We start from the raw sequence: 23551 nt of genomic DNA on the forward strand, positions 1-23551 counted from the left end.
TCGCATTTGGGATCTAATTTCTGGTGGAAGGACGTGACCTACAAATTTGCACAGATGTTTGGGGTTGTGTGAATGCGCCCCAGAGTAGGGGTATTTTTTTTTAAAAAAAAATGTGAGTCTACCTATCCAAGTTTTATGGGCCGATCCACTATATATTAACTCGGCAGCCATTCCAACAACTCAAGTGAGACTTACTCCTAGGTAAGTGTGCCGCGGATCTCAGCCCTAAAAGTGTGTGTTTGGCATGACACTGGTATTAAAGGATTACCAACAACTCAGCAAGAAGTAAGAAAAAGAATCTGGGGGAAATAAAGACTTGTGTGAACAAAGGAAATAAAACTGCTTCGGGAAATTTGTGCAGGAACTCTCCCGGAGAAGGATTCGCGCGTCGGAGTTCAAGTCCAAGATGCTCACCAGAGCTTTTGTTTCCTGAACTATTTGCGCCAACTTCTTTAGTTATCACGTGGTTTTTATACCCGGACCTTCCTCCGCACTTAGGAGCACCGGGCGGCGCACAATACATCAGGGACAGTATGCAAATACTGTTGTATCTTCTGGGGCACTTTACGAGCCTAGAAAGGCTACGTGGAAACATCCGGACCCCTCTACTCATGCCATCAATTATAGTGATACCATGTGGGGCTGGCGCGTTCCACGCGTAAAACTGTAGAAAAATGGGACATACGATTTAATATCTGGAATAAGTTTGGAGGAAAAAAAAGACCCTAGTTTTTTGGGGGCGGGGGAGTTTGAGGGCGTGGGACAGAAAGCACTGCGTTCCACCAAGAGTATGAAAACCCCACAAATCCCTGCCTCTTCTCACACAATCGCAGCAGCGGGTCCTTTAAGGCGCCCCCTCCTCTTTCTTTTCTTTGTCGCTAGGATTGTTTGGACAACTTTTTGAAACAGCGCGCGCGTGTGCGTCGAAGAAAGAGCCATCTCTCTCGCTCTCTCCTTTTCGGCGGCTTCCTGTGTTGCAAGAAGTTGTTTCTATCGTGATGCTAATTTGCCTTTTGTATAAACCGGCAAAGCCCCCAGCGAATCTGCGAAGGTCTGGGAGAGGGGCTGGAGAAGGGGGTTTAAAGAGGCGTTGGACGCCTCGCTCCATCTCTCTTGCCCGCTTTGTTGAGTGGAGAGCGAGGAGAACTGAGCCTAGGTCTTCAGAAGAGCAGTTGGGGGGAGTTTGGGCCGGGGGTTGGCCAATGAGGGCCCGCCTTGGCTCCCTCACTCATCCCACTTCTGGATTTATTTATTTGGGGCGCGCGGGGAGGGAAGAGTCCTCTATTCTGCCCTCAGATGGAAACAAATAAGCAGGAGTGCCATGTTCCCAAATAAATAGTAGTAAGGGTGAGACGGAAGATGGGGTCTTTGGGGTTCCAAGTAGATCCCGGAAATGGAAGCAGGCTGCTGGTTTTCGCTTTGAAAGATGGAAGGACAGTGGAATAGTGAATGCTCAACCCGACCAAATTTACTCACCTGGAAGTGAGCTCCATTGAGCACAGTGGGATATTAGCCTAGGGTTGCTTTGCCTTGCTAAACGCCCGTTGGTTGTGAAAAATTGGCAATCAGGAGTTAAGTCCTATTCAGCGGGACATATTCCAAGAAAAGTGTATATGGGGCTGCAGCTTTACGCATATATTTTAACTCTCCCACTAAATTAAAGGGGTTTAATTATTGCTGGGTTGTCTTCCACTCTGCTTCTTAGCTGAATGTATGAATGCAGATCATCAAAGCATCTCAGGGACTGGAGCAGAAGGGGAGGGGGACTGGAGCATTTGTGTGTGTGAGGAAGACCTCGCCACACATCTCCAGCCGGAGCTCAGGATCAGAGCATCCTCTTGGCCTGGCTGAAGAAAGTCCAAGGTTTGATCTCCTGCGTCTCCAAGTAGGGCTAGCTAGGAAACCGCTTGTCCGGAGAGCAGCTCACCATGTCCGGTGGACTACTCTGAGATAGGTGCACCAGTTCCCTTTATAATTAAGTGGGGCAGGGTGAGATGTGAATCTTAAAACTGGACGGGGCCGCCTCTCCCAGCAGGAGAATACCTCACTACAGTCCTCTCCTGGTCAAGCTATTCAATCTGCGAGGGCTACAAGTGAGCCCCAAGCCAAGGGCTGTTAAGTGTAGAGGAAGTGGTGAATCCGGGCGAGGACACTATGTGGGAAGGGTGGTGGTGATGATGGGGAGTTAATCTTCAGTGGGAGAATACTAGAGTACTAGTACTGCTTGGAGTACTAAAGGTCCCAGGCTCAGTCTCTAGCCTCTCCAGATATGTTTGGGAGAGACCCTTGCCTGATCCTTTGGCGCGCTGCTGCCAGTCAGTGCAGACAACACGAAGCGAGGTGGACCCATGGTCTGACGCAGTATAAGGCAGCTTCCTATGTTCCAGTAATGGGAAGAGGAACGTTAAGCACAGGAAGAGGGCCTTTAATGCAATCTCTAACCTCCCACCAAACGTGTTTGAATTCTCCCATGCTACACTTTGTAATTCAGATTGCAACTTCTTGCATATGGGTGTGTGTGTGTGTGTGTGTGTGTTTGTCAGGAGTGACAAAACCGACGGGCGCAATAACTCCCTAGCGGGGTCTGCTAGTGAACTGGACCCTTGGAGGGCGCAAATCCATTTTCCAATGGCTCTCTCGCTTGCAGGGCTCACGCGCGCACGGCGTTTCGAAACGAGCCAATGAAAAACCGCGAGTCTCCAGAAGCGCACGTCTCCAGGATCCCTCGCAGAGGATGCTGTGTGCTCTTTCGGATCGTGGCGGCTTGTGGGGCACCTGCGCGCAGAGAGGTAGGCTGCAGGCCTCCTGAAGGCGATCCTACTATTGGAGCCGACCGGTTCCGAACTGGGTCTGTCTAGTACAAAGTCATAAACTCAAGCAGCACTTAATGTGGACGAAGCGAGCCTTCTAAAGGCAGTTTTACCACTCTTCTGTGGATCAGGGTGGTTAAAAGTGTGGCAAAGACCACTTACCGGTTCCCTCTTCCTCGCCCTTTCATGCTTACGGTCAGAACTAAAGAGTCAAAATGCGCCAGGCATGACGCGTGTGGAAACAAGCAGTGATGGTTATTCTGCGTTATTTGATCAGAATTAGGGGAAAGCAACCTTGCTCGTTGTGTTTGTGCGGGCATGCAGGTTAGTTATAAACTTTGGGACCCCCAAACTGGAGGATCACTGGTTCATCCAGAGTACTCCGGCACGGAAAGCAATTCAATGCAAAGCTAAATCTCAGAGGTCACCAGGGAACCCCGCATTTCAGAAAGAAACTTGCAGGAGAAATCGCGTAAAAACGCAGCTGCCTTGCGTTTTAATAGCCACCACTGCGTAGGAATGTATTGGGGAGGCGCGTGGAGGTCCACCGTGACTTATTTACCGATTTGCCCGGTTTTGGCTTCCTTCGGGTCAATGCTGAGTTTGCAGCGAGCCCGGGGATTTCACAGGGACCCTTTCCCTCGCGAAGTGGGTAGAGAGAGGGGGGACGACGAGAGAGGGAGCGAGGAAGAGGAGAGTGTGCGCGTCTTTGTGGCTCCCTCTGCAATCGCAATTCAGATTGAGAGGAGGGGGGGGCGAGAGAGAAATATCTCTTCCCCCACGCAGATATTTGTGTTATTGTAAAAACTGTTGGAAATGCGAAGGTGTTTGGAGCGGAGTCGGGCTGCTGCTGCTGCCGCTTGCTTGGCTGCCTGCGCGCAGGGAAGAGGAGAGCGAGCGAGACAGCTCCTTAGTTGAAAGGGGGGCAGCGAAGGGATCTCCGCGAAGCAAAGATCCGAGCCGCCTGGGAGATCTCGGAGCAGGTGGATCGAGCGAGACCAGGATGGATCCCGCTCCCTTCCCGGGGGGCGCCCACCTCAACCCCCCTCCCGCCTGGCTCGCCGGGTCGAGCCCACCGCTCTCACCGCCCACTCTTTTTCTGCCTTTCCGGCGCCAGCCTGCTGAGCTTCACCAGCCCCCTTACCTACTCGCCCCCCCGCCAGCGCTTCCCCCGGGAGACGGCCGTCCCTTTGGGGCTTCTTGCCAAGGGGCGGAGGAGGGGGGAGGCGGCTGCCCGGGCCCTGATCTGCCCCCTCCCGCCACCTAACACCCCCCAGACCTTGCCTGCGTCTCATCCTAAACCTGATCGGCGATGGTTTGGGAGAAAGGGACTCTCGGTCCCTCTTTTTTTCCTGATTGCTCCTCTTTTCTTCCCCTTCCTCAGCTAAATTCTGCTTAATTTCATTTTGGCTGCGTGCTCCGCAGACGTAGCCCTGGCTAAGCAGTCGGAGCCGCGTGTGTGCTGGGAGTCTGTTTGAGGGTGGCTTTTCCCCCCTCTCCCTCTCTCTCTCCTTCCTCCTCTTTTCCTTCTTCTCCCCCTTCTTCTTGTTCTCTTGCAGGGTACAATGTTAAAAAGCCACCGCTAGTCGCCCCCAGTGCTCCTACTCTCTAGGTCTTTTTTGTCTCTAGTGCAGATTAAACGTCACGTCCGCACTTGAACTTGAATTTTATCCCATTGTACGGAGGCAGACCCAGCCATAGAGAGACAGAGCGCTCCCAGGGAACCAGGACTCCGCCATCTTCACATTGCAATATATCTCCTTAGTAATAGCCAGCACTAACCCAGAAGCACTGGGGGGCTTCCTTCCTAGCAAGACCCTGTGCCAAGCGAGGGGAGGAGGGGGGGGGTGAAGCCAGTGGCAAAGTGGTGCGAGCAAAGCAAAGCAAAAAAATTAATATTATACAACAACAAAAAACCAACCCAGTGGCACTTGAACTGGCAAAGAGGAGACACAGTTTGGGCTAACCCCTTTTTCTTTTTTCTTTTGAAAAAAAAAAAGAGACAAGAAAGCGAGAGAGAAAGAATTCTAATTAACCCAGGAAGGGTAATTTTTTTCCTGCATTTTTCTCTGCGTGTGGGGAAATTCCAATTTTTCTACTTTTGTGCGAGCGTGTGTGTATGTAATCCATTTTTTTTTCTTTTTTAAAAAGATTCGTCCTGGTGGAAGAAGTGCACTTTGCTTCTCTCCCGCCCCCCTTCTGCTCTCTTGTTTTTCTTTTTCTCCCCCCCGCCTCCAAAGCACTCTGGAAAAATTTTAAAAAAAAAAGTGTCAGCGCTTGGTGAGGGGGGGTGGGAAACCATCCTTCTCTCCTGAAGTTCAAGAAAAGACCTGGAAGCGGTGAAAAGGAAAAAAACAAACCAACCAAACAAAACAGTTGTCTTGCGAAAACAAAACCAAGGCTTCCCCACTCTTCCGATGATGATTTTTTAATTGAAGGAAGAATCTCATCTTGAGTGCTCCAAGGGGGGGGTGGAACTGTTCCCCCCTCTTCTTCTTCTTTTTTTTTTTAAGAAGAAAAGTACCAAGAAGAAAATAGAAGACCGGGAGGAAGAAGAAGATCGCTCCCCACCACCACCACCTCCAACCCGATCCCCCCCTACCCAAGTCCAGCTCTCCGGGCGATGACCGTGTAAATGCCAGGGCAATGTCCCGCCGCAAGCAGGGGAACCCGCAGCACTTATCACAAAGGGAAATTATCACGCGTAAGTTGCAACTCTTTCAAAGGAGCCGGATCGGAAAGGAAAGTGGTGTTTCTATGTGTGTGTTGGGAGAAGGAGAGCAGTGATGGGAAGTTGGGGTGTGTTTGTGCGCGTGGTGTGTGAAGCTGACCGGGAAAGATTGGAGAAGGGGTGTGTTGTGCGTAAAGTGAAGGGTCTTGGAGAGTTTGCAAAGAATTGGCGCGGGGGGGACGACGGTGGCTGACGGGGAGAGGGGAGTCGAGGAGAGAGAGAAGCGGGGGGCCGGCAGGATAGGTGTTCTGGAAAGTAAAGTTTGCAGGGTAACAGAGGAGGCCGCGAAGCCGGCTGAGAGCGGCAGAGGCGAGCTGGGGACGGCGGGGAAGACGGCCGGGTGGGGGATCCGCAGCAGGGACTTCCAGGCGAAAAGCTGGGTTGGAAAGCCTGGTCCAAAGTTGGCGAGCACGCGAGAGCAGCAGCCGGAGCGGCAGCCGAGAAGAGGAAGGTGGCTGGAGTCGGGGCTGGAGCGGGGGGAGCCTTAATGGGAACCACATGCAAGGGACGCCTGGCAGGCCGGCGATGGAGCGGCGAGGCCGGTCTGGGGAGCCGGGAGAGGCGGAGGCGGCGCGCGGAAGGCGAGGTTGGGTGTGGGTGTGGGTGTTGGGGGGAGATCTAGCGACGGGGGTCTGCATCTCCCCCCATCGTCATCCGTTAGGGAAGTCCGGCTTGGTACCGGAGACATAACAGGACCGGGCGTTGGGGAAGGGGCCGAGAGAAATGTCAGTGTACAGGTAGACCGGCAGGCGGGCGGGAGCCTTTTGCTCGACTCCCCCCTGGGCAAGGTCCGGCTGCCCTGCCCAAAGCGCAAGGTAGCTTTTGTATGCATTTATGCATGTGCTAACCTTGCTGCAAAATGGTGTGTGTGGGGTTTTTTTTTTTTGGGGGGGGAAACAGACAGGTGTGTACATTTTTTGGGGGGGGGAGACAGACAGGGAAGGGGTACATTTTGCGTGCACGTTGCAAAGTAAAGTAGCAGCAATTTTTTTTTGCAAAGTGAAGCGCGCGCACAGTTTGCAAAGCGGCGAAGGAGTCCTGCAAAAAGGCGCGCCACTTTTGCAAAAGAGCGAGGTGGTAGGATCTCATCGTAGTAGCAAAAAAGCAGCCCAAGGCAGCAGTGTATTGAGGGGTAGAAGCGATCTAGAACGAGGTGTTCCTTTCACAGGAGCCGAGGCTGGTGTATGTGTTGTGTATGGTGGTGGTGGGAATCCAGGCCCAGAGCTGCCTGTATAGGGGTCCAGATCCGGGGTGGGTGGTGTCAGTCTTCCTTAGTAGCAGCTTCGCTTTGCAAACATCTCCTGCCCTGCTAATAATGAAGGACAAAAACAAAGCACCCAAACTCTGCTCCTCTTTATTTCGCTTCTGCCCACTCCGCTATTTCCAACACTGAAATGCAATGGAAACCCAACACACCTAAAGGTTGCGCCTTGAAGGTTTGCAGGCAGCAGGGATTGGTACATTTTGCTCTCCTGACCTGGGTGATCAATAATAATCATTTTTTAATTTTATTTTGGAGGCTAGTTTCAGAATTAAAAAATAAGAATAATGCAAGGGAAGGAAATCGGCCTCTGTTCCTGTTAATGGGGCGGTGGGGGTGGCGCGGAGGGAGGGAGAGAAAAAAGGAGAAAAATCACAGCCCCAAACATAACGCCAAAAAGAACAGCTCCCTTTGCACGCTTGGCTTTTGCAAAGCAGCCGTTGCGCGTGTGGAGCCGGGCGAGCGAAGGGGGGGGGGGCGCAGTGTGAGAGAGGGGGGGGGAGAGAAAGAAGCAAGAGGGAAGGGGGCCGAGCCGGAGAGGATGTTGGGGGGGGGGCGCAGAGAGAGAATAATAGAATATGTATGTTATATTTCTTAAAAATTTAAATAAATATATATATATATAGCCCGGCGTCTCCCCTCCCCCTTGAAAGCCTAAGACTAGCAGCCATCTGCCAGCAGCATTTGGTGACAGCGCTCTCTCTCTCTCTCTCTCTCTCTCTCTCCTCTCCTTTGTTACAGCTGATAAAAATTGTTGTTTGTAACAATACATCGGAATTATATTGATTGGCGAATGCTGCCGTTCGACCTTGGACGGTGCTTGGCTTGCGAATTTCATTTTTTCCCTCTCTCCACTTTTATCTTCTTCTTCTTTTCCTTCCTCTCCTCTCCTCTCCCCCCTCAAAGAAACCAACCCTTTCTTGCCACCCCCTCTAAAAACAACAACAAAAAAAGCCTTTATTAATCAGCTGCAACAGCACCAATGAAGATGCGTTGGTTGATTTTTGAACACTGTTTTGCAACCGGGGAGTTTGACGGTGCTTGCCGAACCGGGGGGGGGGGGCGGAAGAGTGGATTTTCTTTTCTTCTACTTTTTAATTTTTCCGAAATAACACACCAAACCTGTAACACCTTTCGACCAAACTGTATTTTTCTCTTTCTTTTTCCCCATTAAGAAAACCTAGCCGGATTGTAAATTGGGGAGTTGTTGATCCACCCTCCTTTTTTATTTTTTTTTAAAAACCAACAAGATCCAGATTATTTCATGTAACTCTATCCCCCCCCGTGTAGTTTGCATGGGGGACTTTGCTTGCTTGTTTGAGGTTGTGTGTATGTAATGTATGTGAGAAAGGTAAGGCAGACAGTATTGTGTGGAGATAATAGAAAAAGGAAAGAGGCATGTTTGCAAATGTTCCAAATTTTAATTGGCGTGAGGTTAGTCAGGTGGGATTCTTCCTGATTTCCAGCTCTTTCCCACCAACTCCCCCACTATGATTTTTTTTTTTGGGGGGGGGGGAGAAGTATATGCAATTTGGAATTGGGTACCAGGTGGGTGTTAAGTATAATGGAAGGATACCTTTAAACATCTGCCTGAACAGTGTGGCTCAGTGGGGAGGAAGGTTTAGAAGGGAGAAAAACCATAGCCAGGTCTTTTTCTCTGTTCCCCTATTCATCCTCCCATCTGGAAAGGACTTAACAACAGGACTGACTGAGGTCTCTTAAACTAAGGTTAAGGCAAAAGGGAAGACGATAGATGGGCATAAATCATGTGTATTTGGTGTGCCTAGATTTGCAATGGGCAGCCCTGGTGGGGTGGGGGCAGGAATCAGGAAAAAGCAACTGGATGTTTGAGCTAGAGAGAGAGAGACAGAGGTGGTTTCACCATGAAAGTGGCTGGACCAGTTTCTAGGAAACAGTTATACATTATTAAAAGAGGAGCCTGTTTGGAAGAGAGAAGTTTGACCAGAAGGGCCAAATAAAGAAAGAATTAACTTAGCACGGCAACTCCCCTCCGCACATACATGCAAATATACCTGCACCTCTTTTTTCTGAAGGAATCTGGAGTCAGATTCTGAGGTCCGCAGCTGTTTGATGGAGCAGCTTGTCAAGGAAATGGCATTGCATTTGAGGGTATAGTGCTAAGTGGAGGAGCAGGCTGGCAAATGGGTTTAATTCTAACCCTCTTCATTGGAGTTTATTAGATTTTAGTCCCTGTGGGGTGTTGAAAGAAAAACTGCTATCCTGAATGGCAAACAAGCAGAAAGTGAGCGTGAGAAAGGTGGGTGGGTTGGGGGAATATTTACAGCCTGGTCCTATTCATGTTTACTCAGAAGAAAGCACTGCTGAGCACATTGGGGTTTAGTTTTGAGTAGGTAAGCATAGGATTTGCAGCCGGAAGGGTACAATCCAGATTAATTTCAGATCCGGCAAGGGTTTTGTTATTATATACAATAACTGACTTTATTGCCATAGTATGGTATTTTTGCAATTCTGAGAGAGGCTCCTATCATTCCTGAGACTTAAGTTCCCCACCCCAAATATATCTCAATACCCTGTTTTTGACAGAGGGATAGCTGATGGAATGAGCAAATTTGGGTATGTCTCCAGTGATGGTTGGTTGTGAAAAATACAGCAAAGTTGTATAATAGGAAAATGACATCTCTTATGTAAAAATCCTGACAAGAGATGTTCTAGGACTGTTCTGAATGACAGATGATAATGTTGGCCGGACATCTGCGACAGGTTTTAACTGCTTCAACAGTGAGATGTGAGCACTAGTTGTGAATTTTAGGAATGGGAGGAATTGTTGAAACGGATCACCTTCTGCCAGCAAAGTGACCTTCATTATTAAAAAAAATATATGGTTGAACCCTCCTGAAGAAAGTTCTTGTGGGGAGGGGGCTGAAAGGAGAAAAGCATAAAATAATCCCTGTACAATTTAAAATTAATTTTTTTTAAAAAAAATCAGATTTGAAGTCCCTGGTCAGCAAGTTATTTGCTTCCTGATTTGACCCTGTCTGTTTGCATTGTGCCCCTATAGCTGAGAGAAAACACCCTTTATTTATTTATTCCATTATTATCCTGTTTTCCTTTTGTGGAATAATTCCTGTCATTCAAAGATGAGCAAGAAAATTAACAGACACAGCAAAGAAAACGGCACATAGATGTAACTAACAGAATTAGCCAGGAAGGAAATTGCAGGGATGCTTGGATTTTTTGGGGCGTACCTGTAGGGCTGTAACACATGCATGTTGTTAGCAGGTGTTGCAAGCTTGAGTTATTGAAAATACTGTGTTCTCCATTTGCTGCGTCTGAGCTGCACATCGTCAGGTTGCACATGTTACATTAAACTTAAAAACTGCAGAATTTAAAAGGATAGGCTCTTCTCTCGTTTTGGATACTTCCAAACATTCTGTCCACTCTTCCCATGCCTCCTTTGAGTTGTTTGATAAGAAACAGCTTTGTGAATGGATGATGGAATAAGAAACAGATTTGCTTTTCATTGGAAGGCAAACACAGAGGAGGCTATTTTGTCAAGCTTATTGAAGCATTTTAGTAAGCATGGCTGAAGATCTTTTTCTCCCCAACGTTCCTTATTAGCAAGGCTTGCATTGGAGTGAATGTCTGTGTCCTTATTTAGCATCAAATTTATTGTGCCGTGTGTGTGTGTTGAACAAAAGACAGTCCTCTAGTACACAGAACACAAATGATGATCTGAATGATTGTGGTCCAGGTGGGGAAGAGGCCAAAAGATGCCACTGGTTCCCATTGGCACCTATTCTGCCTCCTTTATCAGAGCTCAGTGTGCCTGGAGCTTGATCTATTGGTTTAACACATCGAGCGCAAGGCTTTTCTTTTCACTTTACATTTCCTGTCTAGATTGCCCTGCACACTCTTGTTTGTTGATACAAAGTACTTTCCAAAATAAACTTTGCTAGCTTTTCAGCTGAATTGCAAGTCACATTTGTGGCTGGTTGGCGCTCAGTGGCTTGCCTTGGCGGCTAGGGGGCGCTCGTAGCCTGTCTCTTGGAGAAATTTGGGTTTCCCAGCACCCGTGGAGGAGGCGAGAAAATGTAAAAAGGCACAAGTGAGCCGGTTCCCATTGCTGCAAAATGTTTTAGGTGTAAAGTTGTGGTATTGATTTTCATGCCGAGATCTATATGGTACAAGATGAGAGAGATTGCAAGTTAGATAAATCTATTTTCTAAGCAAATTATGACTGATTAAGCAGCTCCAGCAAGATAGATGTCTTTTAATTAAAATTAGTTTTTAACGGTGTCTTTCACTGTCAACTCCTCATCTTTTCGCCTTCCCAGTTTTTGAGTTGTTTGACTAGCCGAGAGCAAAGGGGAGGCTTCTGTACAAGTATTAAAATGCACATGCATGCTGTGATTAAATCTTATGGGTAAGTTTAGGTGTTGCGCACACACTTGAGCCTCAAGACATTATTACAGTGGGACTGATAAATATGAGTATTGTGAATGGGATTGATAAAGGACCGGTTGAACGAAATCTTCGAGGAAATCCGGCAAAGAAGCTATGCATTCAAAAGGGGGAGGCAATGCGTACTAGTTCAGACGGATCATGCCTCTCCTCTGTGAATGAATGCGTGTGCGCACAAATTCAACAGGAGACTAGTTAACAGAATAATACACATGCATATAGTTCATAATATTGAATGCCTAATGGAACCAGATGCTTCAAAGACCCGTGTAGCAGCGCAGGGTATTCTTGCGAAAATCGGTATCACACATAGCATGCGTTTTCCCGCCACATGCAAAAGCGTTTCAGTGTGCAGCGAGAGATCCGAATAGTTATGAACGTTTATGTACTAAACGTTATGTGCAGTTGTTACGATGTGTACAGCTGTGAAGGGCCATAGCCTTTGGCCGATGCCTGATTTTATTTGTGGCTCTGAAGGTCAGAAAATCCACCTGAGCAAGTTGCCTTACTTTTAATTGCTCTGCCTCTCTTGGAACAACGGCGTAGGTATTTTCCACGCAGAAAGAGATAGAAGCCCACCTGGAATGTACAAAAGTTTTCTCTCTCGTTTGGTGTGTGTAGAAATGCGTGCGTGCTCCCCTTTTGAGTGTTCCCCCCAGCTTGCACACACACCTTGCTTACGTAAACGTCATTGGGACGCTTCCTTGTCAAATGTATATGCAGCTTAGTGGGTTATAAAGGGGGGGGGGGAATCTGGGAATGCCAGGAGTGAATGCTTGCGAAGAAGTTTGTCAGGTTGTGGCATTGTTCCCTGTTCCGCAGATTTCTTTCTCATGTTAGGACACAGTCTGTGGGTAGACGTTCTTCTCTGCTGACAGAGGAGAGGGCTTCATTTGAACTTGAAAGAGAAATAAATTGGGTCAGACAAAAGAGTAGGGCTGTCACCCACTATAGGAAAAGCCTTCATTCTGAACTAGACGGAGGTGAGTGGCGGGGGAGAGAATGAGGTTGCAATGAATCTGAAGGTTCCTCCCTTCATTTAGGGTTTTCTGTTTGCTGGAAGCATAGAGACAGCGGGCAGCTGATTTTTACTAACCTGGAAAAACGAAGTGATCAGGAAGCTCCCCCTTTCCCCCTCACCTTTTATTGAAAAATAAATGAATAACCTCCTCCAACTTTGCCAGTAACAACTTGCTTCACTCCCAGAACTTTAAAACTTTTCGCATTTTTGAAATGATAAGAATCAAGGGCAGCAGTTCTTAATCAACGAACTTAATCTGCCATTTGGCACAATTTAAAGCATCTCTTATGAAGATGGTTGCTGTCTTCAAACTGCTTTCTTTTGCTGAAATAATATTCCAACTCCTCGTTTGCTTGTTGCTCATTGAATCCCAATGAAGTTGAAGAGATGGATAAAGTTGGGCTGGGGCTGGGGCTGGGGGCAGAAATAAATGACCACCTTCCCCTCTATGTTTACTCAGAAGCAAGTTTCTTTGCATTCAGGGGTTGCTTACTCTCAGGTACGTTTGCATTGAATTGCAGCCTCGGGGACATTTTGGGACTGCACGCAGACATACCTTGAAATTTAGCCTGGCTAGAAAAACCACCATGGAAGCTATTATATAGTCGTCATAGTGCAGATACAAAGATGAAGAGCTAGGGCTGCTTCCATTCATTTTGATGGGCCTTGTGCTGGGAGAAACCTTGCAGTACTGTTCTGCATCCAGTTACGCCTGTCTGGGACTTTGCTGGGACCGAAGCACATGGAACATGGGCGCATGAGAAGTGCGCAGAGATGTCCGCATATATCTTCATAACAAGATGAGGGGAAGCCGGTGTTCGCACAGAGCGGGCATTACTGATAAATGTGCCATGCTCCCAGCGGCTGTTATAGTGACACCTTCCTCCTTCCCTGCTTATTTACTTTCATAAAATGCCCTCATGCAGTCCCTAAGCAATCCCTTTCCACCCTCGGCTATCAGCCTCGGAGGCGGTTGTGTATTCACAGTAAGTTGCCTCTCGACATCAGTTAGATATTCTCCCTGCTCCACTATCCCTTGGAAAAAAAGAGAAGCAAACTGCCAACTAAGTCTTTATACAGGGGGTTCTTAAACGGTAGGGAATCCCCTCTCCTTGTTCTTCCCAAGGGATATATATTAACAATGTCTAATGTGCTTCTTTTTTTTTTTTTTGCAAATACTGTAAATGAAAGAAGCAAACACTTCATGCAATGTACTCATGTACCAGGGAGGGAGACAGAGGAGGTGGGTAGCAACCGTGGTAGCGACATTATAAGAATATAATCATTTTCTAGCAAAAGCGACATAGCGGTTCACTGTATGGCATTCGTCGTACCTGCCTTAGTCATTTTATTTTATACGTTTGCGAGACCTTTGTCTCAGTGCAAATAATAAATTTCCTTTTATGAAGGAGCTAATGATGTGTGCTGCTTGTTGGGGGCAGTGTGTGTTTGCCGTGATGCAGGAGGAGTGAATGGGGAGTGATTGTATACAGAAAGTTCCTCCACTTTGTGTGTGTGTGTGTGTGTGTGTGTGTGTGTGTTTGTGTTTTACGAGCCTGGAATAAACCCACAAAATCCACTGGATGTTGGAACACCCTGGCTTCTGTGAATCTTGAAAAATGGCTCAGAGTTTGGGTGTGAGCCGTGCAAGGTGATTTACAATCCCCTTGTTGAGAAAGGAACTTGACTCAGGTTCCACCCGGGTTTCAATCCACAGCAGAAATCAAATGCATTGATTTCCCCCCTTATTTGGGCAGTTTTGTTTTGTTTTCTTCATACATTGCTAAGAATCTATAATTCAGGCAGCCTGTTGTAGTATAGCCAAAAGTATAGAAATTCCCTGTGCAGACTTCTCCACTCCTCGTTGAAGTATCTATTTCCTCCCCCCTCTCCTTTTTCTATTTCAGTTTTAACTAAAACAAATCTATTCACGCAGGAACAAAGGGAGCTTTTGTATCACATCATCTCAATCCCTGATTTATCTGTGAAGATTTACCGCTTTCGTGGTCTATACAAGAACCTATGCATTTTAGCCTCCCAATTGCAATAAATCTTTTTTCTTCCTCCCCTTTCTGCACCTCAAGCCACTAGTTTATTTAGCAAAACGTACATCACCTTTTGTTCCATTAACATTGCATGCTTGTAGCCTTTGATTTAAATAAGTGCAGAGGCATGTCTTGGGGTAGAAATTTAGGGAAGTGGGATCGGGGGGGGGGTCATGCTGGACATTCCAAAGGCTGGAAGTGACCACTGCACCATACCACTTTTAAGTGGCCTTTGCGAAATCACCGGACTTCAGTTCTGCTGCAAGGTTTTTGGTTTCTGCTGGAATATGCTGGGCATTTTATGTTTTACCTCCTTTCACTTCGTCCCCTACTCCCCCCACCCTATAACCACTATGGTTCCCCCCTCCTGTTATTCAGAGCCTTTTGCCCTACATTCCTACATTTCATCTACACTGGTGGGGTTAAACTTTGTTTTCTAAGATAACAGACTAGTTCTGTGAAAGGTGTCTGGCTTGCAGGTTTGCAGAGCAGTGCTGAAACTCAACAGCCACCCATTTGCAGACGTTTCAATGGGGGAACTCCAAGCTCCTCTGCTTTCCATAGTGAGCAGAATCTGGCAACACCTGAAGGCTGGCCAGTCATCTTTACAAAACAATATCAGATCATCGTGTTGGTGTTGTGTACTGAGAGCAGACTCCCATTTCCTTGGGGCCACGTGCAAATCCAGGAGCGGTTGTCACTTTTCGTGACACAGCTTCAGTGGCAAGCTTAAAGAACGACAAAAGCCACGGAGGCTGAATTGCCTTTTCCCTTCTCGGGGGTGGCACTGTTTTTTTATTGTCAAATAGTGCATTTGAGGCTCTTGGGTATCAGATTTCTGCCAGTTGCGAGTGTTGTTAATGCAAGATAGAATGCTGAAGTAAAACCAAACATGCATGTTCTACGTATTCATTATATCCTTACTGCCTTTCAAATCGGGACATAAAAGTTTCCAGCCGACAAAAGAATGGGTAGCCCACAGATACCTCCGGACGTGGCTGTTTCTGCCCGTGATTAGGCAATTGGCTATTTTATAAGGTTGCTGTGGGCCATTATTTGCAGGCTGATAGGACATTGTGGAGCTGCCAGGACACCTGCTTCATTCTGTCCATGACCAGCAGAAAGGGCCACAGCTCCACGGTAGAACCCCTGTTTTTGCGCACAGAAGACCCCACATTTAATTCCCGGCATCTGCAGGTAGGGTTGGCAGTGTCCCCTGTCTGAAACCCTGGAAAACCACTGCCAGTCCGTGTAGAAAATACTGATTTAGATGGACCAGTGGTCTCAAGGTATAAGGCATCTTCCTCTGCGATTAATAGTCCTGGCCAACCATTTCACTACATTGGAATTGAGTTACTGTTTCTCATGTGTGTCAGTGGCATCACCTTTCTTTTGGGTTTATTATTTTTTGTGTGGAAATCAATGCAAAACAACAACAACACACCTTGGCTCCTTAATTAATAATAATAATAATAATAATAATAATAATAATAATAATAATAATTTATTGAATTTATATACTGCCCAGAGTGTCCAGGGCTGTATTATTGGTGAAATGTAGACATGAAATCTCTATCATAATTAAATTTTCAGTTTGAAAAGGATTTCCAGGCTAAATATTGGTACAGGTGGGATGGTTGGGCAGGCAAAGGTTTTGACCAACTGCGTTCTTTTAAGCTGCGGCATCTTTAAAACGGTCGCTGAGTGATCCAAGTTATCTTCTCACTTGCAGACGGCATGCGTGTGTACACGCGTGAAATAAGTGCTGATGGACACACAGCACCATCTAAAAAAGATGGTTTTATGGGTAGCATCTTAAAGGCAAATGTGCTTCCTCCAGTGGGCAGCTGGGTAAGGCTTCCGAATGTTCTTCACACAACCAATATTCAGAATTCTCCCAGCTGCTGCGCCCAGATCTTGGGAGTGCTGGAAGATCCTCACGGGGGGGGGGGGGGCAGAAGCGGGGAGACTCTTTGAAGTTAGGATTTCCCTGTAGAGGGGTGCAGCTGGCAAGTGCTGCATGATTCATCAGTTCATCATTACAAAACGCAGTCAGATCTGGTTAATCTGCAGTCTGCTCATCTGGGTTTGTGAAGAGATTTACATGGTAACCAACCTTACAGTACCCATGGCAATTGTAGCACCCGCTAGCACCTCTGCAGATAAGCAGCAGCGGCAGCGGCAGCGGCAGCGGCAACAACATTATTTCCATAGGCTCCTGGGCTTGAACATCTTTCTGGTGTCGTGCAGAACCTGCATGTAGGCAAGAACCTTGGGAAGCAGTGAGACATTGGCCCCTGATACAATCCACTATTCTTTCCCCTCCTTAAAAAAAACCAAATAATCATCTTTGCCCGCTTACGCTCTGGATTGATAAGATTAGAAAAGGGGAGAGAGCGTACAGCCATCTCTTCCACCCCCCTCCTTTCATTTACATTTCTGCCACATGAATACAATTTGGATATTTTGAAATGACGCATGACCTCAAAAGGGACCACTTCACATATTGCATTTTAAAAAGATAATAAGAATGTGATGTGCGTTCTGTAAGGTATGCTCTCGTTGAGGAGCTGGGATTAGTTTACAGCTTCCTCTTGACTGTAGGGTTGGGTGGCAACAACAATATGTGAATCGGTTCTCAGGAGCTTGATTTGATGTCCACAGCAGTTGAAATCCACGTGATTTTTCATGTAGCGCTGAGGGTTTCTTTGCTCGTGCCCAAAGCAAAGCAAATCAGCTTTGCCCAGCCAGATAGATGTTGCTGGACTCACCATCCCTGACCATTGGCCGCACTAGCTGAGACTGATGTGTGCTAGAGCTGACTCTTGGACCTAGGCCTTGAGGACAGTTTTGGAGAACGGCCCTTGGAAGATGCATTCAGGCAGAGCGATATCAGATGTTCGATTCCTTCTTTGGGGCTGAAATCAGCTGCCTCAAACCCTCCTTTCTTGTTTGAAGGAGAATCTGGAGTTATTCTTCTCCCTCTATCCCTTTCCAAACTAGATGACGGAGAGAGCAAAGTTTTCCAAACCCCTGTAACCTTTGAAATTCAGGAACATGGCTGAGGAGAAGCTAGACTTAAATCTGAAACAGTTGGGGCCTTATGTATATTATGGCACCTGAGCATAATGTAGAGTTCAGCTTGGACCTATGCTGGCTTTGGGCATGAACTATTAATTTCTGCTCCCCATAAATGTGAATCCCAGTGTCTTGGGAGCTGTATCTTGTGGATCATGCCCCATCCACAGTGGATGTATTAACATCACTAAGCGAGGGCAGCATTTTTGAAGGAAAGAAAAGAGCATTGTTCTGTAAGTACTAAACAGAGGTTCTCCTCACCTTTGGCCATGGATAGGTGATCAGGTTTTTGGATATTTTTATTTTTTTATGGCAGGTTAATTAGCAGTGGAGGAGAGCTCTAGCCTACCAGGCTCCGTTTACTCTGGGGCAACCCCGTCAAAGTTAATAGACTTGCTCTAGAGTAAGCAGGCTATTGGTTGCAGTTAACAGATAATGCCTATCACAATCTAGCTGATAAGCTTGAGCTTCTTAAATGAGTTACTTTAATTCTGATTGTAATTTAAATAACTTCAAAAAAATAACTACACTTTTCTTGATTCCTTTGAAATTGATGATGATCATTCAGGAGGGCTTTGGTTGGGGGGGTTAGTTCAGGGAGTGCAAAGCTGATTTCCAAAAAGGTTAAGACTGCCAAAGAATGAAAAGGATACCAGATTATTATTATTATTTAAAAAAGAGCTATTGCAGACTGCTTTGATGGTGGGGGCAGAGGAAGAGGAGAAGATTTCTCATGAATGGGCACATGCGGACTTAACTAATTACGGTCAAATGCTACTGAGACCATCGTAATGCAAGATGCCAAGTTGGGCAGATAAACCGTAGGAAATGGCAAGCTTAATAACTTTCGATTCCCGGACCATCTCGCAAAACGGGAGAACTGTGCGAGGTTTTATTTTATTTTATTATTATAATAATCCTTCTGTGGGTGCTTAAACGATTAGTTAGAGAAATGAAAAGGGGGGAAAGTGAACAATTCAAGTTGCTGACAACTGAAGGAGATTTTGGAATTTCTACATTGACAGAAGTCATGGGAAGCTTAGCAAATCTTGCAGTTTTCCTGCTCTCTTCTTTTCCTGGAGCGGGAAAAAAAAATCTCCTTTATCAAAAAGATAATAAATGATACTCCCTCCCCTCCCTCCCCGCACTTTAAAACAACAACAGCGACACCAGCCTAATGTGCGTAGCCCGAATACTCTAATTTCAAGAGGCTGTCTTAACTTCGAAGCAGAGCAGGATGGCTATAGTAAATGCCAAAAGGTGTTTTTGGATCCTGTGCTGCAGCTTCTGTTTCTTTACATACCTTGGCTCTGTTCAGCTGTGCTGCTTACTTTGCCTCTTCCAGTCCTTTTACCTTTATCTCTCCTTTTGTGCGTGCGTGTTTTAATATTTTGACACTCTGCTCCCACCTAATAGGAATTCTTTTCTAGAAACGGTGCATATGTTGTCTAAAGGAGTCTTTTCACAGCACCCGTATTCCCCCCCCCTCACCTCCATTTCTTTCTTTCCCTTTTGGCTCTAAAATTATGTATATGTAATTGGTAATTAAAGGTGCAAGCTCTCTTCAATATAAACAGTATTGCTCAATGTTAGATCATTAAAGGGAACAGAAGCACTAAATAATTACCTTTTGCATTGTGACAAACCGTTCGCACAGAAATCCACTCACTTCCCCCTCAGCACCAGGGTTATGATTACATTTTCACGATGGCAAAGAGTCTTTTCATAAAATAAATTGGTAAATTAATTACGTTGCATTGTCTACCGGCTGCTTTTAAAGTAAACTTAGAGGAAGGGGTTGGGGGGGGGGAGGCTGAAAGTAATTAATGGGTTTCACACACCATGCATTATGCCTAGAGTTGAGTTACCTAGTGGATTAATTTGGCTACAAGTAAGTGGAGGAAACTCAAAAGCTTTCGCCCGTGAATCTTCTCTTTCTTAGGCTGCTTCTTGTTCACACACCTCCGTCGACTGTAAGGGGTGGCAGCGTAGGCCTAATTTGAAGTGCTGCGAAAATAATAAGCACCAGGTTCTGATACGCTTCTCTTTCTTACATAATGCATGTGCTTAGTGGGCAGTGATGCAGTTTATGATACGTATGATTCATGTACCAATTAGCAATCTTTTTCAGAAAGGGAAGTTAAGATTTGTTTCGACCTCCAAATAACCATTTCTCTGGCTGAACCTGTGAAATTAGCCTCCGGGTTAGATAAAGCAGTCTTCTCTCATTATTATTACTACTACTGCTCTTATTATTTTAAATAATAAAAAAAAGATACAGCAGCTTTAACAAAAAATAATAATCAGGAAATATTTGGGCAAAGTTCCCATTCAGTTCAGGGATTGCAGTTCAGAATTACGACAAAACGTTTTGCATTGTCCTGCTGCTTTTAGATCTCCAGGAAATTCGGAAGCAAATCACCAATGCCAGTATTTCCATGCGTTCGTTCCCCCCCCCCCCCCGCAGAGCTTTACTATTCCCATCTCCAGATAAAACTTCAGTGGCTCATCTCTTTTATTTACATGCTGTTAGTTCTCTGCGTATTGATCGGGCCAAATGATAAAATTTTTGTTCAAAGCAAAAACCCCGCCAGCCAATGGGAATTGTGCCTGATTGCAGACCATGTTTCGTGTGGTTTTTCAATTAGGCTGCAATGGAAATATATATATATAAATAAAAATAAAAAGTTCGTTGCGCGGCAGCCTGTGAATTAGCAGCTTTGAATGCGTTAGTTTTTCATGCAAACTTAGTTCATCGCAAACTCCTGATTATTCAAATTCATGGAGAGATGTCAACCAGCCCCATTTCGGTATGTAAAGGAGCATTTTCTTTTTATATGATCTGATGGTCTAGAAAAAGGTTGTGCTTCCTCCAGACAACTTGCCTAAATGTGGGTCTACGGAATCTTTAGGCAAAGCAAAGCAAAGTATGGTATGAATGTGAATCTGGAAATCAATTCCTGTCCCTCAAATGCCTTGCAGTTTACAGCATCTTGAAGAAATTTTTGTGATATTTAAGAGGCTTTGCTTAGCAGCCGGTTTCACTGAAATTGAACTTACTCCCAAACGTACATGAATACGCTTCACCTGTAAGTTGACCAAATTCATTTGGACTGAAGTGCATGTTTGTTTGTTTTTGAATTACAGTATTTTTCTGTGCATTATTATTATTATTATTATTAATTTCCCTTCCGGCTGCTTTAAAAGTTGCTGTTCAGTGCAGCTGCCCTTTCAAGTTCACATTCTGCTGCCATCAGGGTTGCATGCAAATCCAGCGACGTAACATAAATAAAATGGGGACTTGAGGTTGCCACGACCTGATATTAAAATTCCATAAAGCCAGCAAGTATTTGGGGAGAGAAGATGGAAGAAAGGATGGCGTGTGGTAGAATTGCTATCCGACGGGAGAAAGTTTGGTTAGAGCAGACATATGACTTTTTTTAGTGCTGCAATACCTGAAAAAGATGTACTTGAAAAGCAGCAATAGGAAGGTATTCATAGTGCTGGATATTTTCCATAGGAAATTAAGCCAAATTCATTCTGGCATCTGCTATAATCTAGAATCTGAATGCCTGGTGTCTGTATGTCTGTGGTGTAGAGACTGACCTCCAAGAACCCAGTAATTCACAAGGAACCTCATGCCCTTCCGTCTCTGTACATGGGAACAACCATGTAACCTAAGGCATTTTTAAAAATAAAATAATAAGCATATTATACAGTGATGTGTGCACAGCATTGGCCTTTAGGGGTGGGCAAGCTGAGTGCTGAAGGTGTTGCTCAGCTGAGCTCGGTGTTTGAATGCACTGTCTGCAGTGAGCAAGGATGAAATTGTTGAGAGGTACTTCTGGCATCTTCTCATGGGCACTGCTGGGAATACGTGCCTGGCTGCTAGGTTTTGTAGTCCTGCATGAAGCTACACAGCTTGGCAGCTCTGCAAAATTAACCCCTGAGGAAACACACTCAAAGTCTCCTTTGCCTATTTAATCCTAGGATTGGCTCTCAGTTCTGGCTCCTTAGTTCTCTGTCAACCAGGACATTAAAAGCATTTCTGGTGTACCTCTACCAACGGAAGGTCCACATCACCTTGGGCCAAGCGTGGGCAGAGGAGGAACGGCGTTGTGGCCTGAAGGTCCCACTTGCTCCAGGTTGAACACATGGGGAAGGGAGAATAGGAAGCACATCCTTGGCTTGGCTTGGGTGCGAGTCATGTTGCTTCTTTCTCTCATAAGGCCGACCGTCACTTTGGCTCAGCTGCCGACAACAAGAAGCGATTTTGGTGCTCGTTCGGGCGGTAGCCCCAGTGGTTCAGCCAGGCTTGCGTTGGGTTGGCGGGGTTTGTGTGCTGAAAGCCTCTTCCTGCTCAAAGCCAGCCCAGGAAGCCCCCCTTCTGCATGTTGGTAGGTTGCCCATACTGGCAAACGACAGGGACTTGTTTCCTGAGTTGGTTTTGCCCTTGTAGGGCAGTCTTGCCTCGGGCAATGCTTCCGACATTTTCCTGGCCACCGTGATGCAAAGACTCTGTCCCTGGGATTGCCTCTTCACCATTGAGAAAGGGAGCCATTTTTGAGGCTTCATCTTTCTTGGCCATTCTGGAAACTGAGCACACAAAGGCCCAAACTTTTTTTATGTAAGGTTTTCTCTTTGTCCGAAAGCTTTGTCGTTCTCTTTAGGCCGCAAATGAAACGAGTCTTGTACAGTAACATTGAGATGAGCACGCACGGTAGATTTTTCCTCACAAAAATCTTAGTATTATTTTTTTTTAAAAAAATATTACTACAATATAATCTTTAAAGAATGCAATGGATGTGTTATTGTGTCATCACCAAAGTTCTCATTCCAAAAAGAAGGAAAGAGTGCTCAGGTTTGTCCTCACAGATCACAATTTCTCCTGAATGTAATATGTTGATCTATACATTATTGCCATGTCCCCTATTTCTGAAATAAACATTCTGGCAGGGTGGGTGGAGTGGAACCATCGTGTGGTGACCATTTTGACATCCACATTCTCTACCTATCCTTCCGCGTGCTCTAGAAGTGTTTTTTTATCTTGTTGAACTGTTGCGTGCTTTAACACCAAAAGCTTTCCTTCCATGATAGTTATTTTATTTCTATGCCACTTTTCAGGCACGCCTCGTGAAGTGGTTTACGTAGAAATATTGGAAGAATAGAGATTAAGTAAAAGCATGTATTAAAACTGCGGAGACAAGCGACACGGCTATGTGTGTGTGTGGTGGGGACTCTTTGAAAAGCAGAATTCTCCTCCCCTCAGGGAAAGATGGTCCCTGAGTAGCCTTGTGGTGATGGCTGGGGCAAGGAGAAGCCATCTCAGCTGAGTTGCTGAAGGGTGAAGAGTTGGCAGCTCATTCAAGCAGTTCTTCTGTTCTTCTTCATTCAAGCAGTTCTTCTGTTTTCTCTTTACCCTTCTTCCCTCAGCACAAGATGCTCCAACTCCTGTGGTGTTTGTTAAGAGAGAGGGAGGCCGCCTCAGGTGGAAGCTCTGTAGCTCAGCCACAGAACATTTGCCCTGCATGCAGAGCAAATTTGGGGTCAATCCCTGGCATCTCCTCATAGCGTTGGGAGAGACAACCGTCTGAAATCCCCGAGAGCCTCTTCTGGTGCATGTGGACAATATTGTGCCAGGTGGACCCAGTAGTTTTCCAGCCTAACTCTGTGGTCCTCAACATGGTGCCCATGGGCATTTTGGTGTCCTTCGTTGCTGGCCAACAAGGCTCCCCTGCTTCTTTCTGCAAAGCGTGTTCTCCTTCATGGAGAGCACATGTTGCGGTGGGGTCTAGCAAATCATCCCTCTGTTGCTGGGCGGGTAAGATTAAATGGCCACGTTTGCGATTGGGCTCCTCTATGTTGTTGGGGAGATTTTAATGTTGCTATTCCTGATTGACAGCCTATTAGCTTTATATTCCCTGCGCGCAGCGTTGAGCTTCCTCTTTTCGCTCCCCTGCTGCTTTCTGAAAATTTTTTATTTTTTAAATTTATTTGGGGCTTTGTTTATTGTAGCTTTTTTTTTTGGGGGGGGGGAGATTCCTTTAATTTTTTGGGATGTGTGATTGCTTTTTTATTGCCTATGTTTGTTTTGTTATAGGAGGAGGTTTATTTTTAGGGTGTTCCGAGCACTGCCAGTTTTTCTTTTGCAAAATAGGTATT

General features: G+C 46.0%; 1 protein-coding gene across 11 annotated transcripts in view; it reads left to right on the top strand.

Moving 5' to 3' along the window:
• The first annotated feature begins 3601 nt into the window (after window positions 1–3601).
• Window positions 3602–23551, top strand: part of BCL11B (BCL11 transcription factor B) — a 166516-nt gene continuing 146566 nt past the window's right edge. The window contains exon 1 of one of the 11 annotated variants that reach the window (XM_081859457.1): window positions 3602–5514. In XM_081859457.1, coding sequence (XP_081715583.1) covers window positions 5457–5514 — 58 coding nt within the window. In that variant the 5' untranslated portion in view covers window positions 3602–5456. Of the gene's footprint in view, window positions 5515–5564; window positions 5610–6009; window positions 6128–22168; window positions 22251–22794; window positions 23211–23280; window positions 23547–23551 lie in introns of those variants that run through there. The other 10 variants (XM_081859456.1, XM_081859452.1, XM_081859451.1 and 7 more) reach the window with 10 other exon arrangements.

Source organism: Podarcis erhardii (assembly GCF_964252035.2).
Source record: "Podarcis erhardii genome assembly, chromosome: 1".
In the NCBI taxonomy this organism is placed as follows: Eukaryota; Metazoa; Chordata; class Lepidosauria; order Squamata; family Lacertidae; genus Podarcis; species Podarcis erhardii.